This window comes from Echinops telfairi, unplaced genomic scaffold (assembly GCF_000313985.2).
Source record: "Echinops telfairi isolate 266 unplaced genomic scaffold, ASM31398v2 ScPeMD7_7424;HRSCAF=8462, whole genome shotgun sequence".
Taxonomy (NCBI): Eukaryota; Metazoa; Chordata; class Mammalia; order Afrosoricida; family Tenrecidae; genus Echinops; species Echinops telfairi.
Genome location: NW_022111324.1, coordinates 51,254,479 through 51,271,732, shown reverse-complemented (window position 1 = coordinate 51,271,732; position 17,254 = coordinate 51,254,479). Strand labels below are relative to the sequence as shown.

The 17,254-nt window shown below is 57.6% G+C and overlaps 1 protein-coding gene across 3 annotated transcripts in view; it reads left to right on the top strand.

Moving 5' to 3' along the window:
- SLC41A1 (solute carrier family 41 member 1) overlaps positions 1–15,329 on the top strand; it is a 22,745-nt gene extending 7,416 nt beyond the window's left edge. For all 3 annotated transcript variants that reach the window (XM_045298052.1, XM_004699838.2, XM_045298051.1), the window contains exons 3-11: positions 3,782–3,889; positions 4,801–4,872; positions 5,469–5,613; positions 7,925–8,071; positions 8,620–8,767; positions 9,277–9,356; positions 10,710–10,844; positions 11,175–11,323; positions 14,486–15,329. In XM_045298052.1, the coding sequence (XP_045153987.1) occupies positions 3,782–3,889; positions 4,801–4,872; positions 5,469–5,613; positions 7,925–8,071; positions 8,620–8,767; positions 9,277–9,356; positions 10,710–10,844; positions 11,175–11,323; positions 14,486–14,671 (1,170 nt within the window). In that variant the 3' untranslated portion in view covers positions 14,672–15,329. The remainder of the gene's footprint in view (positions 1–3,781; positions 3,890–4,800; positions 4,873–5,468; positions 5,614–7,924; positions 8,072–8,619; positions 8,768–9,276; positions 9,357–10,709; positions 10,845–11,174; positions 11,324–14,485) is intronic.
- Positions 15,330–17,254: the final 1,925 nt, after the last annotated feature.

Sequence of the window (17,254 nt, the reverse complement as noted above, 5' to 3'; positions counted from 1 at the left end):
TGTGTGTGTGTGTGTGTGTGTGTGTGTGTGTGTGTGTGTGTGTTCACCCTGCCTGAGCCACAGCTTGGAGAAGGTCTTGTGAGTGGAACCGCCTGGTGGGGAGAATAAGCTGCTCGAACCCCAGTTCCAACTAGCCTGGGACGGGACGGGGTTTGCGGTTGGGGGCTTTGTTCTATGAGGGTTGTGAAGACTTTGGGGTAGAGGGCTCTTCACCGGGGCTGCTTCTCTCCCCTGGCCTGTGTGTCACTGAGCTGATCCCTACAAACACCCCAGACCTTCTCAGGCCTCGTGGAGTTGGAAAGAGAGATTGTGTGGAGGCCTGGGGGCGCTGGCTGGACAAGGACACCGTGCTCGGGGAGAAAGTAGCGGGCCGTGGAAAGTAAGAAGGCTCTTGACAGAATGGATCGACGCAGGGACTTGCAACAATAAGCTCAGCTAGAAGAACACGCGTGAGGAGGGGCAGGACCGGGCGGTGCTTTGATCCATTGTCCGTAGGGTCACTCTGAGTGGGAACCGGCTCCACAGCACCCAACGGCTGCAGCCCAGGCTCCGTTCTCCAGGGCCATTGCCACTCGGAGCAGTGGGTTTGGTTGTGACGTATAGTAGCGGCCAGAAGAACTTGGCCGAACTTGCGACATTTCGATACATATGTGCATTGCTGCGATAGGCCCAGTGGCTGCAGCGGAGGGTCCCAGCACAGCAGCGATCGATGGTGAGGGTGGCACAGACCAGGGCAGTGTGTCCTTCTGTTGTACGATGAGGGTCCCTCCCTGTGAGTCGGAGCCAGCTGGGTGGCATCTGATACCAACCATAACAGCAGTCATGGCAAGAAATTCAGAAAACCTCTCTGGCCTGGGCCTGGAGTGTTGCCGTTCCGGCTCTCTTCATTTCTTGCAGTGTTGGTGCAAACCCTGCCTGGAACCTCTGCTCCCCGCTCCCCTGGCAGCTTAGGAGCAAGCAGGGCCGTGGCGTGTGGTGAGGCGATGCTCAGAGAGGGCCTTCGAAGGTCCACAATCAGCGCCCTCCTGGTCGAGGCAGGGGGCTGCTTCTCCCCTCTGGAGCTGGGGCCCTGGCAGCGTGCGCCAGCCACAGCCAAGAGGAACGGCCCCGAGTTCCCCCCAAGACCGATGGGGAGGCTCCCCCACCCCTTGCCTCACAGGGGCTGTCTTCTCTCTGGGAAGGGGGGACCTTCTGGGTAAGTAAGGATTCACAGTCCTTTCAGGGCATTGAAGAGATTGGGTCTTCTGTAGGTGCCGTGAGTGGTTAGCCACTGTGCTGCGATGGGGGAGAGGGTGCAGGGGTCTCTCCCCTCCTTGGTCCTCAGAGAGGGACCCCCCTCTACCGCAAGAGACTTCTATGCCCTCCACCTGCAAGGGAGCAGACCAGGAGCTCAGAGAATGGGGCATGCTAGCCCTTCCCCAAAGTCCCCCTAGGGAAGTGCCTCCCCACACAAAGAGAAATCTAGAAACCCAGGAAAAAGGCCACCCCTGCCTCACAGCCTGAGTCCCTAGGTGGTGCTCAGCTGCTCCTGGGAACGCTGGAGGTTTGCATCTTACCCAAAGCTGTCTCCGATGGAAGGCCTGGTGATCTGCTTATGAAAACCCAGCCCCTCAGGACCCTCGGGAGCACAATCGACTCCCATACACGGGGGTGGGGGGGCCCCACGAGTTGATTCTGACTCAATAACTTGTTGGCTTGCTTGACAGTTGACTGCTACCCTTCAGTGTCCAGACACCCCTGGTCCCCCATCCTGAGCCTGGCTTCCTCTCCAGTCTTGCTTATCTTAAATGCTAGCGTCAGTGCTAGAATGGCCTCCAAGACTCCCTGATCTGGCCCCTGAATTGTCCACCTCACAGTCAGGAGACTGAGACCCCTGTGAAGCGCCGGTTGGCCCACAGCTGGTCTACGTGGGGAGGCCCGCAGGGGAGGAGCTTGAGGCCCTCACCATGCCTCTCGTGCAAACCTTAAGTCTCTCGGTCCAGTGTCCCCTGCACATGACAGCACTTAGCCTCCCCAGGGCCACTGAAACGTCATCCACTCTCGACCCCTTTCACCCGGGAGAAATGGGGAGCGCAGGCAAGCGAACCCGGGGTTCCTTGTGATTTGATTCTGAATTACTTGGTGGTCGTTGTGGGTTCAGAACCTGGCACTGTCGCCAAACATCTCACCACTCCACCTTCATCTCTGTGCCCCCACCTGCAGTCCCCGGCCCGCATGGGGTCATTACCCTCAGCTTAAGAAGCTTTGTCCTAGACCAGGGTTCTGGGACCAACCTTACCACCTCTGCCCTGCCGTTACCTTTCTCCCTCCCCAAATGTGGAGGCCTCTCATTTCTGAAAGCAAACAAGAGAGAGGCTTGGCGTCGCCCTGAGCCGAGGGTGATGCCACGCCAGCCTCTTTCCTGCAAACCCTAAGTGTCAGCTTCCACGACAGTGCATTTCTAAACCATCAGCCCCTGCTCCTAGACTAGGTGGTGTATTTTTCTGGAACCCTGCTTCCAGAGAAGGGGTTCAATGGCAGCCCCTCACTCACAAGGCTGCGGAGAAGGTCCCATGAGAAACACATGTACCGCCGTCGTGTACCGTCATCGGCCTAGCACGCTTACCCATGACCACAGAGTCGACTCCGACTCCCATGGACCTCAAGTACGTGACAGTGACACCGGGCGGATTCTGCAGGAGTAGATCACCAAGACTCCTCCAAGGCTGGTCTTGGAGTGGACTAGACCACCAGCCTGTCATTGGCACCTAAGCGCTTTCATCATCTGGCCCACCCAGGGGCTCCAGCATGCATGGCTGTGTTTGCTGGTAGGCGCTGTTGGGTCAGCCTTGACCCCTAGGGACCCTCTACAACAGAGGGGAGCACTGCTGGGTCCTGCCCCTGCCGCACAACTCTTGTTGTGTTCCATCCCATGGTTGCAGCCCCTGTGTCTGTCTGTCTCCCTGCAGCTCTTCCCCTTTCTCCGTGACCCCCTGCTTGACCAAGCATGATGACTGAGCCCAGAGTCCCTACTTGGTAGATGTCAGCCGAAGAGGCAGGCAGGAGGGGCAGGCTTGATGGTCCTTCGGGGCTAGAACCTGCGTCTCCTGACACCCGATCCAGTGCTCCTTCCTCAGGGAAGGACGACGCACTTGCTTCACCCAGCTGAGGCGTTGGGGAAGGGGTGCGACAGGGATGGCGAGGCCTCCTACCAAACAGCCTTCAGGGGCGTGCGCCCCGTTGTCACCAGAGCCTGGTTGGGGGAGGGGGAGGGGCTAGGGCCCAAAGCCCTTGGAGATGGAAACCAAAGGCTCTCAGCGCCTGGCCCCGCAGAGCCGCATGCTCAGCAGCTGAGACAACACCACCGAGGCTGAGGCTGCGGAGACACTGGACTCCGTGTGAAAGGGGTTGCGGCCTGCAATCTGAAGGGGTGGGGGCCGCCATGGAGTCGGGGCATGAGCCAGCCTGGGGTGGCTTGGCAGCACAGATCTTCACCACCACCACCCCACCACCCCCCACCCCACCCCCGTGCCCCCGCCCCAGCTCTGGGGCAGCAGAGCCAGGCTTGGGGTCTCCTGACGGAGAGCCAGCCCTTCTGCACCCACCCCCATTCAGGGGTGTTTGGTTGGAAAACCCGTGGGCTTGGTTTGGCGCCAGGGTTCTTGGGGGGAGAGACAGACAGTGTACCTGCCCCCCGCTGGGCCCGTTTCCTGCCCGAGCCCCTCATCCCAGACTGTCTTTGTAGCTTCACTGCCAGCTCCTCCGGGCACTGACAGTGCTGGGCTCTGTTCTCACCTTGTAGCACTGGGAAGTCTTCCAGAAGGTGACGGAGGTCTTCATCCTGGTACCTGCGCTGCTGGGGCTCAAGGGGAACCTAGAGATGACCTTGGCATCGAGGCTGTCCACTGCAGTGAGTGTCCTGGCCAAGGGAGGGGGCAGAGAGCCAGACTTGGGGACAGCTACAGCCGGGGCCTGAGTGTGGGGCTGGGGTGGGAAGGGAGGGGCTGGCTGGGCAGGTGTAGGGAGATCCCGGGCAGGGGCTCCCCACCCAGAGTGGTTCCCAGACTCAGTTTCTGGATGTCCCAGCCTTCCCTGGCCTCCTGCCCCACCCCCTGCCTCGAGACAGGCCTCGTGACTGTTTGTGCAGCTTTGACAGGCAGGCACCACGCTGGCCCCTCGGCCTACACAGGTGGAGGCCTCCTCTGATCTCCAGCCCCGCTCTGCAGCTGGGCAGGAGCATAGCCAGGCGGCCCGGCCCCCCAAGGCAGCTCGCTCTTCTGCAGGAGAGAGGCCAGTCCGTGACTCCTCCCACACCACGTAGTGCAGCCATGACGTTCAGAGATTGGACCAGACACGGGGCCGTGGGGTGGCAGGTGGGGGTGAGGAAACCCGGGGGCTCAGGGGGTCCTTGCATGACCAAGAGTCTGCAGAAGGAAGCAGAGCAAAATGGTCACCGGTGAATTCATCCCCAACTTGCCCGAGCCACCTCACTCCTCCGCAAACACCCCCACAGCTCAGCCCTGCGCTGCAGTTGGCCCTCCCTTCCCCAGGACAGCGAGCTGGCTGCAGGGCCAGGGGCTGGGTCATCCTGACCCCCGCAGGCATGGTCTGCCCAGATAAGCAGGCAGAATGCAGCCCCCTCTGCCCGCCGTGAGGGCCCTCTGCCCTTGGCCCCAGCTACAGGAGCGGAATGTTCTTCAGCCCTGCTTCCCTTTGCCTGGTCACGTCCCAGCCCAAGACCTGGGTTCTGTGCGCCACCTCCTGATCCGGGCAGGGAGGGCCCTAATGGTGGAGCTTCAGTCCCTGCCTCCGTCCCCCCAGGCCAACATTGGACACATGGACACACCCAAGGAGCTGTGGCGGATGATCACCGGGAACATGGCTCTCATCCAGGTGAGGTGAGGGACCCGGGGCCCGAGAGGCTGGGCCTCGGGGCCCTTGGCTCAGCAGCTCTGTGAAAGTTCCTGAGTGAAGCACCAGCATCCTGCTGAGCTGGCTTCTAGGAGGTTCCAGGTTGCCCAGGACAAACAGCCAACCTGGGGAGGGTGCCAGCATCCCCCATGTCACTGCCCTGCTCTGGGTGGTAAAAGGGCTGGGGTCCCCACAGACCCTGGCTGGAGGAGCTGACTCAGGAGTGCTGAAGCATCCTCTACCATGTCCCCAAGAGACCATACGAGTCCCCGACTGGGAATCTTCCCCCGTGAGTCCCAGCCCTGGACTCTGAGCCTGCAGCCTCCGGTTTTGTTGAACGTCCCCCCAAGCCCCAGATGGGCACTCATTCAGCCAGGAGCACGTGCCGAGCTCCTACAGGGCGCACTACCCGACACTAATGTCTACGGAGAAACTAAATAAATAGGCGTCATTCCAGCCTGTGAGAACTGGACAGTCCAGCCCTGCCTGCCTCCTGCGGGGGCTGGGGGAGCGGAGAGGTCCGTCTAAGTGCCTGGTGGCCTCAGCTGAGACACACACTGCTCCCGGGCTCTCCTCAGGTGCAGGCCACGGTGGTGGGCTTCCTGGCGTCTATTGCAGCCGTGGTCTTTGGCTGGATCCCCGACGGCCACTTCAGCATCCCTCATGCCTTCCTGCTCTGCGCCAGCAGCGTGGCCACGGCCTTCATCGCCTCCCTGGTCCTGGGTAAGGAGGGGGAGCGTGGAGAAGCCGGGGAGAGGAAGGACTGCCCTGGGCCCAAACTGAACCGCCTGCCTCCTCCCTGCCCCGCCTTGCTGTGGTTTTACTGTGGTGGAAATAAGCGTAACAAACGGGCCAGCTCAGCGATTTCTGCACAAACCGATCAGTCACACTGAGTACCTGGCTTCCAGTCGTGCGACTATCTTCAGGATCCTTCCCCCAGATCAGTCTGCCTTTGACATACAACGATCCCTTTCGCACTTCCTCCCCACCTCCGGTCCCCTCTGGTGCCCAGTTAGAGTGCATCGTGGCTGGGATTCCAGCTGGCCCCTGCCTGGGTTTATTCCGAGCAAGCCATGTGTGCACACATCACTGGGACCTGGAGACAAGTTCTCTCAGTAGCACACTTATTGTAGTCATTCTAGGATGCCTTCAAAGCCAAAAAAAAAAGTTCAATCAACACGGTGGCTTCTGCTGGACTACTTAAGTTCAAGGCAGGTCAGTCAGCTCAGGAGGCCGTAGCAACTGGTGTTTTGGGACTCCGGAAGGGTGATCCAGGATGGTCGTGGGGGCTGATTGAGAAGGTAGACCACCACATGAGTGAGTTGGAGGAGGCCAGGAGAGTTGCGCCGAGGAGAGTGTTTTCCTTTCCTATCTTGACGGTGAACCTGCTCAATCTTCCAGGGTAACAAGAGCTGCCCTGAGAGCATGTTCTTGGGACGCCTGACCCCACCTACCCTACGGTCCTGATCTTGTCCCTTACGACCTCTTTTTGTTCCCCAAAAGAACATTGAAAAGGAGCACAGCGTGCATGAGTGCCTCGGGGAGGACGCCCAGACTTCCATCTCTGATGTCCGGGGTCAGAGAGCACAGGACTAGGTGGGGAAGGGTCTCAGAGAGGCAAACACTGGGGCCCATCTAGATGGAGGATATGTCAAGAAACACGTTTCTTATGTTGATGGTTTTGCTGAGTGAAAGTGTGTGCGCTCATAGCAGTCCTCCCTGACGTCGCCCTCGAGTTTGCTGTAGACCCGTATGGAAGCAGGCTGCCTCGTCTTGTTCCCATGGAGCGGGAGGTGGTGGTCAAGAACCACCGACTTGTTACACACGAGGTCACGCAGCAGTTGTCCGTTTGCTGTTGACTTGCCTTCCTTGTCATCCACAAGGGTGTCGTTCATGCAGTGGCATGCATGAAGACTGGGTTTCTTGTGACGGCTTCCTGGGGTCCCCTTGTGGGTTCCACACTTTGGCTATTGTGGAAGGGGCTGCAGTGAACACTGGTGAGCAGGTTTTGGGTTGAGTTCCTGCCGTCACTTCTTCCAGGTATATACTCTGGACATGGCAATTACAGGTTCCACTTGTTTAGGAACTGCTAGCATTTTCCATGGCGGCTGAACCACTATACATCCCCAGCCACCTGTGAGGTTTCCAGTTTCTCCACAGCCTCGCCAACACCAGGTGTTTTCTGGTTGTTTTGTTTTTACCATCGCCATGCTAATAGAGGTGAGATAGTATGTCACTGCAGGCCACGCATGGTGGTTTTCAGCTGCATCTTTTTAACGACTAGGCAAAGGGGGCCCTGGTAGCGCTGTCCGGGAAGCACTTGGCCTGCTAATCACAAGGTCAGTAGTTCAAGCCTACCCCAGTCACTGTGCAGGAGAAAGATGAAGCTGAAGATGGGTAGCCTTGGAGTATTTAGGACTGCTACAAGTCAGGAATCTGCACTGACAGCAGCGGATTTGGATTTGGGGGAGGGGTGCGGCCAGTGAGGAGCCCTGGTGGCACAGGGGTCTAAGCAGTGGATTGCTGTTCCCAAAGTTAGTGGTTCTAAACCACCCCCGCTCCGTGGGAGCAAGATGCGGCAGTCCGCTTTCATAAGGGTTCCCAGCCTGAGAAACCCTGTAGAGAGCAGTACCACTCTATGTACTACACTGCAGGGGTCCTCAAACTACGGCCCGTGGGCCACATGCGGCCCACCGAGGACACTTATCTGGCCCGCCCGGTGTTTTTGCCACCGCTGCCTGTCCTGCTTAGCAGCCGACTCATCCAGTGTGCATAGGGATTTGTTCATAGTTTTTTTTAAAGTAGAATCCGGCCCTCCAGCAATCTGAGAGAAAGTGAGCTGGCCCCCTGTTTAAAACGTTTGAGGACCCCTGTACTATGGGGTCGCTACGAAGCAGAATCGATGACCGTGGGTCCAGTTTACAATGACTAATGATACCTGAGCTTGCTGGCCATGCCCTCCCCTTGCTGTTTGTTGACCCCACCCCCATATCCTCTTCTCCCCCTGCCTGGTCCTTCTCCCCTTCCTCACCAGGTATGATCATGATTGGGGTCATCATCGGCTCTCGCAAGATTGGGATCAACCCAGACAACGTGGCCACGCCCATTGCTGCCAGCCTGGGTGACCTCATCACCTTGGCACTGCTTTCAGGCATCAGCTGGGGACTGTACCTGAAGCTGGGTGAGGCTGAGCCCCTGATGCTGTGGCCAGGTGGGATTGTATCGATGGTGTTTCTTCCACGCTCAGTCTCCGTCGTCACTTGATCTGGCCGTCGTTTGCGGTCACACCTGACCTTAGAGAGACGAGGCTTAGTCCTACTCTCCACTCATGCTGGGCGAGGGACAGGGGCGGGGAGAGCGCTGAGGAAGGCCTGGTCCTGTCTACAGTCCAGTCCAGCCTGGTCCAGGTCCTTGGAGGAGGAGGAAAGGAACCGAAGGCTGAAGAGGGGGATTGGGAGGTACAGGATTTCTGGAATCGAAGTGAAAGAGACCTAGAGTCTGGTCTCTGTCCCATATTGGTTCAGTGTTTAGACACAGTCTTCTCCTCTGTAAATTGGAAAGGCCTTGCCTCCCTGCTGGGTAAGACCAGACAAAGTACTGGATTTGTGAGCATTTGCTGTGGTGTGGCTGTCGATCTTTGAGGGCAGCCAGTGCAGCTGAGCACGCCAGAGGGAGGCTGGGAGCAGGGAGCCCAGTGCTCACCTCCTCTCTGGCCTCTGCCTCTCCTAGAGGTCTGGCGGTACATCTATCCCCTGGTGTGTGCCTTCTTTGTGGCCCTGCTGCCCGTCTGGGTGGTGCTGGCCCGGCGGAGCCCAGCCACAAGGGAGGTGCTGTACTCAGGCTGGGAGCCCGTCATCATTGCCATGGCCATCAGCAGGTAGGCTCTGGGGAGCCCTCTCCCTGCCCCCACATGCACCCCACCCCAGCCACAGGCCCTTCTACTTCAAGTGGCACACATTCTCTGAGATGGGTTTGATGGACAAGCAGAGAGCACTAGAGCACTGGCTATGGAACGAACACACATCCCAGGGTCAAGTTTCACTGGCTGTGATTGGGTCACATGGCCATCCCTGATGAGCCAATCACTGTGTCCTTGGGGTCACAGGACTTAAAATGAGTCGGCCTGCGATCTAGCCCCTACACCATAGAGACGGAGAGGTGGTTCCCTAAGGAAGAGCCCGGAGAAGAAATCAGTGTTGACCCTGCAAAGCAACCAGGGTCCTTTAGCCAACTTGGGTGGGTACAGCAGGCTGCCCTCACTGGCTCCAGTAGCTGGCCTGGGGATGCGACCAAGTCAGAGGGTTAGAGCCACCCGCCCTCCTCCGCCAGTCCTCCTGACCACCAGAGCGGGGCCTTCCCCTGTTGTCGCTTGTTGTGTCTTTGCAGTGTGGGAGGCCTCATCTTGGACAAGACTGTCTCCGACCCCAACTTTGCAGGGATGGCTGTCTTCACACCTGTGATTAATGGTGAGGTCTGGCCCTCGGCTGCCCGTGGAGTGGGGCAGGGGCAGGGGGTGGAGGGGTTGTCTCCGGATAGGTCAGCAGTTCTAACTCACCGGGTGCTCCTCAAGAGAAAGATGAGGCTGCCTGCTCCCCGTAGAGATGTACAGTATAGCCTCAGAAACCCACAGGGCCACTTGTCCCCTGCCTGAGAGAGTGGCCGTGTGTTGGAGCCAACTGGATGGCAGTGGGCTTGTTTGGGGTTAACGCTTGTACCCGGAGTCCCTGGGTAATGCAAATGGGGAGCACCCTCAACGACTAACCAAAGTGTTGGAGGGCCAGCCCCCTGCCGATCCCCCCAAGGTGCCACAGCGCAAAGGCCCTGGAGATCCGCTCCTGGAAACGCCGCCATTGAAGATGCTATGCACAGCACACAGGGCTGCTCTCACATGTGAGCCTGCTGGGAGTCAGCATCCCCCGAGTGACACTGGTTTCTCTGCGTCCTGTTCTGCATAGAGTTCCAGCAGACCAAAGAATCAAGCTCAGATAGTCCCAGGCATTAGTGAAGGGATTGTTCGCAAGGATGGGAGCAGGGCTAGAGCCCCAATAAGCGATCCCAGGCCCTACCCCCCCCCAACCCTCGAGGACTGAGGGCCTGGGGGAGGGAATAGTGTCACTCGTGCCCCAAGAGAGCCCGTCCATCACCCCGAGCAAGGGTACATCACTGCTTAAAAGCATGACCAGACCAAGGACAAGATCTGTGACCTCTCTTCCTACCCTGTGAGCCACCGGTGCCACCATGAGGAGAGCCTGAGTGGGGCAGCCTGCCACGCCAGCCTCTTGGGGCTCAGCAGGTTTCGGGGTGACAGGGCAAACTGAGTTCCCAGCATGCTTCTTAAAAGAGGAACTAGAGGTACCAGATACCAGTATTCAAAACTCAACCCCGGCACTTGAAGCTAGTTCCTGAAAGCGGGGCATGAGCGCGGAGTGCCTGGGTTGGTTCAGGGTGGTGGGGGTGAGGATGAGAATGAGGAAGGAGATTGGCCGAGAAGTTAGGCGAGCTGACACTGCTGAGATCTGCCTGTGCCCCTTCCAGCCAACCAGGGGCTCATGGGACTGTTGCACACACACCCCCACACACACTCCACCCCTTAGAGGGGAAGCTGGTCAGAGCCTGGAGGACTTCCTGGAAGAGGGGCCGTCTTTGTCTTCCTCCTTGGTGTCTCTTGCTTCTTCTGGGGACTGAGGAGTGGGCGATGCCCACCTAGATGGCTCCTGTAGACAGGCCCGAGGCTAAAGCTGCTTCCAGTAAGAGACGAGGAACAAGAGGTGTGTTTCCTCCCCTGGCGTGGGTGGCTCAGCCCTGATGTGTCTCTGCAGGTGTTGGGGGCAATCTGGTGGCAGTCCAGGCCAGCCGCATCTCCACCTTCCTGCATATGAATGGCATGCCCGGGGAGAACTCTGAGCAAGCTCCTCGCCGCTGTCCCAGCCCCTGCACCACCTTCTTCAGTCCTGGTAATGCCCATCCTCGGGCTCTCGGGCCCACCCCCCACCCCACCCTAGAGGGAGGGCCCAGAACCCATCAACTTCACTTAAGAAACAGCTCGGGCCTGGGTTCGGAAATGCCCTCCTCTCGTTGGACTGCACCAGCTGCTCCAGAGGGCCACCCTTTCCTGGGACATCTTGGGGGCTGGAGGCCACAGGGGGGGAGATGCAGAGATGGGCAGCTGTCTGCAGCTGCCCTGGAGCATGATGGGCCCCTCTGACTTTGAAAAGCCTTCTGGGGCCACAACTCTCTCCTCTCCCTCCTCCTCCTCCTCACGCCCTCTCTCTCCCCTGACCCAGATGTGAATTCCCGCTCAGCCCGGGTCCTCTTCCTCCTCGTGGTCCCAGGACACCTGGTGTTCCTCTACACCATCAGCTGTATGCAGGGTGGCCACACCACCCTCACACTCATCTTCATCGTCTTCTACATGACAGCCGCACTGCTCCAGGTAGGGGTGACTGCCAGGGGCCCCTGTCCCCGCGCGATGGGAGAGGAGGCCATCACACACCCTGCCCCCTCTCTCTCTGTGCCTTAGCTGCTGATGAACTGGGCAAGGGCTCAGAACAGGGCAGTCACGGATGTGCTGTGTGGCTTTGGCTGAGGGGGTTCACGTCCCTGAGCCTCAGGGACGCCCTGGTAAACGGAGAGGAACGGACCGGAGGTCATGGTTTCCAAGCTGTGCCCAGAGGACCTGACGCTTCTGTTGGCGTTTTGAACAGGCAGCTCTGGGTATCACCTGAGCTGGCCACAGAGCTCACTGGGCTGCGGTGTCCATTGCCGGGCTTCCTTCAGGAGAGAGACAGGACTTTCTGCTCCCCTAAAGAGTTACGGTCTTAGAAACCCACCGGGGCAGTTCGACGCTGTCCTATAGGGTCACTATGAGTCAGCATTGACTCGATGCTATGAGTGAGTGAGTGAATTTCCTTGGGGAACTTTATGTGAATAAAGCATTCCATATCTTGGGAAGAAATGTTAAAACTACGGCACAGGGAATCTCCCGATCCTGGGTAGTTGTGCCATTTCTAATCCTACGGTACATTCTCCCTTGTAGGATTACACCTTAAACTTTTTGTTGCAAGACAATTTCAGATTCACAGAAGGCTGTGGGAGGATCCCATATATTTCCCCTCCAGTTCCCCCACACTGGTAGCATCTTATATAGCTATAGCACAAGGTTACGTGACCCTTAGATTATACTGGCATCGGAACAATCCACAAAGCTCTTTCAGATTTCTCTAGGTGTGCATGCACCATTTTCTAAGTGTGCGTGTGTGTGTGTGTGTGTGTGTGTGTGTGTGTGTGTGTCTGTGTGGTTCTCAAGACGTGCACTCTTAAGTTTCAGGCATTCTCTATGTTATCATGTATTTAAACAGTCCCCTTTGAGAAGCACTAGCACCGATAGCACCAGTTATGGAAAAGTGATGTGGCTGGCCGTCTTCAGAAGGGTTGGACTGAGAATCAGCCTCAGCCCGGTGCTGGGTGCCTGCAGTGATTCCCTCGCAAGTGGGGGCGCTGGGGGGGCACCTGGTGTCACACAGGGATGGAGAAGAGGAGTCTGGAGTGGGGTGTGGTGGCTGGAGGCTCTTGGCCTATCCCTGGGCCTAGGTTGGGAAGGAAAAGCCTTGTCTCCCTCATATGAACACCCCGGGGGAGTCACTGCCCTGTGCCCTCTGCAATGGGCTGTGAAGGGCCGGGGCTTGCCACTTGATCCCCTGTGAAGGTCCTCCCTGATCCCTTTGCTGCCCCTCCGCCAGGCCGGTTCCGGGGGCCGGAATGTGGAGCAGTTGGTGTCCTTGGCTTCCCGGGGCACGTCCCAAAGGCCTCCTGACCACACTCTTTATTTGGGCCTGTGCGCAGCTGCTGGAAAGGGTGTGAAGTTATGGAGGCTGGCCCGAGGCCACAGGAGCACAAGGCGGCTTTGTGCAGGGCCAGGGGGGGTGCGAACGGGTGTTGGAAGCAAAGCCTCTGGTTTCCTCAGAGGCATGCAGGAGCAGCCAAGCTGGCCTAAAAATACATATCACTTCTGTCTTCTGGGTCCCATGGGGGCTCGTTCCTGCCTCGGGGGCCCTCCGGACAGAATTTGTGTACCACAGAATTTGCAAAGTCCAGCCGAGAATAAAGCTGCTCAGACAACTGCTGGGGTGTCGCCATCAGGAGCCGTGTCGCCTCACGTGGAGGCGATCGGAAGGAGCCCGCTGTGAGAGAGAGACACTGTATGGAGCCTGCCGGGCGCCGGCCTGCTCTGCCACAGAGCTCACGGCCATGCGTGCGTGCCTCCACCCAAAAAGTACACGTGCTTCTTGCTGAGACGTGGATTCTGGTTCTGTGGATCCAGAGCTGGGGGCTGGGAGTCTGCGTATCTCCCAAGCACCCAGCTTGTGGCTGGTGCTCCGGCTCTCAGGCAGACCGCTAACCGAGCAAGGCTCTCATCTCGGTCATTCTGAATGGCCTGTCGTCATCGTGGAAGGGAAGGGAAGGCAAGGCACCGAGCAATCAGAGCAACAGAGAAGCCCCAAAAACACTTGCAGGGGGTGTGCCTTACCTGCTTGACCGTGGCTGACCTGTTTGCGATGTTGTTTCTGGAGACCTGATGTTAAAACAAGCAGCCGTAGGGGCGGGGTGGTTCACTGCTCCCTGGGCTGCCAACCCAGAGGTGAGGTGAATGATTGGACCTGCCAGCTACTCCGGGGAGGAAGATGCAGCCTTCTACTTCTGTAAAGACTCCACCTGGGAACCCCATGGGGCTGTCCTACTCCGTCCTGTCCAGTAGGGTTCCAGTGAGTCAGAATCAACCCAATGGCAATGGGATAGGTGGTGGTGGTTTTTTATTTTTTTATTTTAATGTTAAGCTGCAGAGAAAAAAACCTCTCACTACTATCAAGTCGGTTCTGACTCATAGCAACCCTATAAGACAGGACGGAACTGCCCCTGTGGGTTTCCCAGGCTGTCAGTCTTTACGGGTGCAGAAAGCCTCACCCCATGAGCTTGCGTTCGTTGACCCTCCACCAGCGGAGCAGAGAGGACCAGGAGGAAGCCAGTGGGGACAATAAGCTTTCTGGGACAGCAGTGCCGTCACCCACGTCAAACACTCTTCTTGTTCCAGTCAGCTCAGGGAAGAAATCCCTGTGTGGGGAGCTGACTTCAGACCACCCCCACCCCCAGCCAGGCTCCTGGAGAGGCCAACAGGACAGGAGTTGGAGTGACCCGAAATCGGCATGACCCCAAGTTAGAGGCTGAGGGCTTGTGACCAGTAGGATTTAGGTTAGGGAGCCCCTGAAGACGACGGCCAAGAACCCCTGGTGAAGCACGCCTGCTCTGGAACACACGGGCCGCCAGCAGTCGGAATCGACTCTACAGCGGGGGCGTTGGTTTGGGTCAATTGAGAGGCAAAATGTCGTGCTGGTGTGGGTGCTCCTGGTAGCAGCAGTATCTTCCTTCCCAAAGGACTCCCATCTGGCCTATCATCAGCTTGGGTGAAAAGGTGAGCTGGGTCCCAGGCTCAAGACTGTAGCACGCCCAACCTTGTGAGGCAGCGGCTGCATGGGGTCCCGTGGCCTCTGGCTCTCCCTGGAGAGGGGATGGCTCCAGGCTGGCCCTTCTGTCTCCCCAGGTGCTGATTCTCCTCTACATCGCAGACTGGATGGTGCACTGGATGTGGGGCCGGGGCCTGGACCCAGACAACTTCTCCATCCCGTACTTGACAGCCCTGGGGGACCTGCTGGGCACTGGGCTCCTAGCACTCAGCTTCCATATCCTCTGGCTCATTGGGGACCGAGACACGGATGTCGGGGACTAGTCTGGTCTCTCCACGTTCTCCCCGCCCCTGTGCACTTTCTATTTGAAATTGTTCTTTGAACCCCCTCATCCCCTACTCCCCGCCCCCACCTCCACACTCCCACCTCTTTCTAGGACTCCACTTTGATACCGAATTCTCATTATTTTCAATGGGAATTTTTATACATTGAGCCAAGTTTGTATAGCAAGAATTCAGGAAGGACACACGGACCGAGCTAGGCAGTGCAAGTAGATGTTTGAGACAATCACCAAGTGCAATTTCATGGTGGGTACCTCCAGGTGGTGCGGGCAAGGATGCTTCGTCTGGGATCTGGGGACACTGGGTTCAGCTTTAGCAGCTTCAGTCTTGGCCCTAATGAGAAGCCCTCTGGGAGTGGGGCTGTGGGTTTTGTTTCTTCTTTATTATTATTATTTTTTTTTTTGGTTGAACAAGAGGGATAAATATCCACTACCCCCAAACAAGCACATATGCTTCAAGAAGTGGACCAACCTCAAGGTGTGGGCAGGGGACAGCTGCTTCTGGCCACCTATCATCCTTGCCCTGTTCTCTGTCCTGGGGACTTAGACCCTCCTGAGCTCAGAAAGAAAGAGCCCTGGTGACTTAGTGGGTTACATGTTGGGCTGCTCTCTGCAAGGTTAGCAGTTCACAACCACCAGCCGCTCTGTAGGAGAAAGGTGAAACTGTATTCCCATAAAGAGTGACAGTCTCAGAAACCCACGGGGCAGTTCTACCCTGCCTTATAGGGTCACTATGAGTTGGCATCGACTCAATGGCAGCGAGTTGTGGTTTTCTATGCTAGGAGTGATTGTGGGCACGCATCTCACCCAGCTGCCTGATGCACACTACCAACCTTCCTCTAATCTTTGTCCAGTGGATTGCCACATCCCCTAGGAAGTGAGCAGTGGTCTGGGTTTCCCAAAGGACCGGTGTCCACCCATAGACTTGCCCGGACCCACATTCTCCCTGGGCCCCGAGCACTGCCTCTTTGTCCCCCTTCAGCCTTCATCTGTAAGTGCTTCTCAGCACTACCTTCCTCCGGAGCTCGCACGTTGAGTTCCGAAACAATGTGGAGCTGTGGAGTGTCACTGGGAGGTCGAGGGCGGACAGGGGTGATCACTTGCTGCTGTTTCTCCTACGGGCATACTCGTGTGGTCACGGAGGACTGTCTCAAAACCACTCATTCCAACATGTCCTGGAGGCCACTGTTCCTCCTCCTCACCTTCTGCCCACCAAGACCTTTCATCCATCCCCTCCACAAACACGCAGCTCCTCCACTGGGGAAGACATGGTTGGAGGCATTCACTGAGCAATATTTACTGAGTGCCTGCTCTGCGTGAGGTACTGTGCCAGGCACTGACTAGCCAGTGGTCATATGGGACACAGCCCTAGCTTCATCTTACCCCCCCCACCCCCCGGTTTCAACGACAGCCCCTTCCGACCATGTTGTATTTGTGACTCTGTCAACAAGCCAGACTCCGCCTCTTCCTAGTTCCCACCTCTGTGCAGTGTAACCATGGCTAGGGCCCCTGCACCCCCTCCCTTCCCTTCCCTCCACGTCTCCTCACCAATCGCCCCCAAAAGGATTCAGAGGTAGTAGAGCCTGGCCCACCAGCCAGCTGTGTCCACTGTTCTCAGCCAGGAGAAGTAGAAAACTGGAATGTCTGCCGCCTCCCCCGTATGTCCTGAACAGACTGGAAGTCTGCCCACACCCACACATGGACAGAGCTGGGCATTTGGATGCAGGCATGTGCTAGCCTTTCTGTTAGAAGCCTCCCCTCTGTAGCCCGAAGGCCCCGCCTCCCAGGGCAGGCTTGGGCAATGTGCCTGCCTCCTGTCAATACCATGCCTTCTCCCAGGGACTTGCCTGGCCACCTCTCCCAGGCCACCTGGTGGAGCCCTAGCCCTGTACAGCTGGGAGGGATCTTGGAGTAAGTTACCTAGTTGGAGTTGGGTCCTGCCGAGTCCATTAACACCGGCCTGGGCTTGTTTCTGCTCTACCCTCAGGCCACCTTTCCTGTCCTGAACCTCAAAGCATACTTGCACACAGACTCCTCTTGTACAGGCACCCAAACCAATGCCTCCTGTCCCAGTCGCTCAGCCCCTCCCACATCTTTGGAGTTTGGGCCCAGCTGTCCCAGAGGGCTCCGAGCATCCTCTTCCGCCTCAAGACAGTAGGAAGGTAGGCGTGTGCCAGGCCCTGAGTGTGCACAGAAGGGACTCCGGGTTGAGGGGGAAGGCTGTCATGGAACGTGTACCCCCCATAGCACAAGCAGCATGTACTTTTGGCCTGGCTGCAAGGAGTGAAACTGGTTTACTCTTGTATCCTTAAAAAAGTTACAGAACTGTGTCTTAAAAGAATTATTTATAGTTACTATAACTGAATTGACAAATGTCAACTTAACGGATAAATTATATTTGGTAAAATAAAGAGGACGTTTATTTAGGTGGTTATGGTTTCTGTGTGTCTCGTCAAAAAGCAGCATCCCCTGGTGTGGGTGGGGATTTGAGGTTGGTGGGGGGGACCCTCAGCTGCCCTCCTCTCCTCACTCAGAGGTGGGAGGGGGCTACACTAGGGCTGACGTG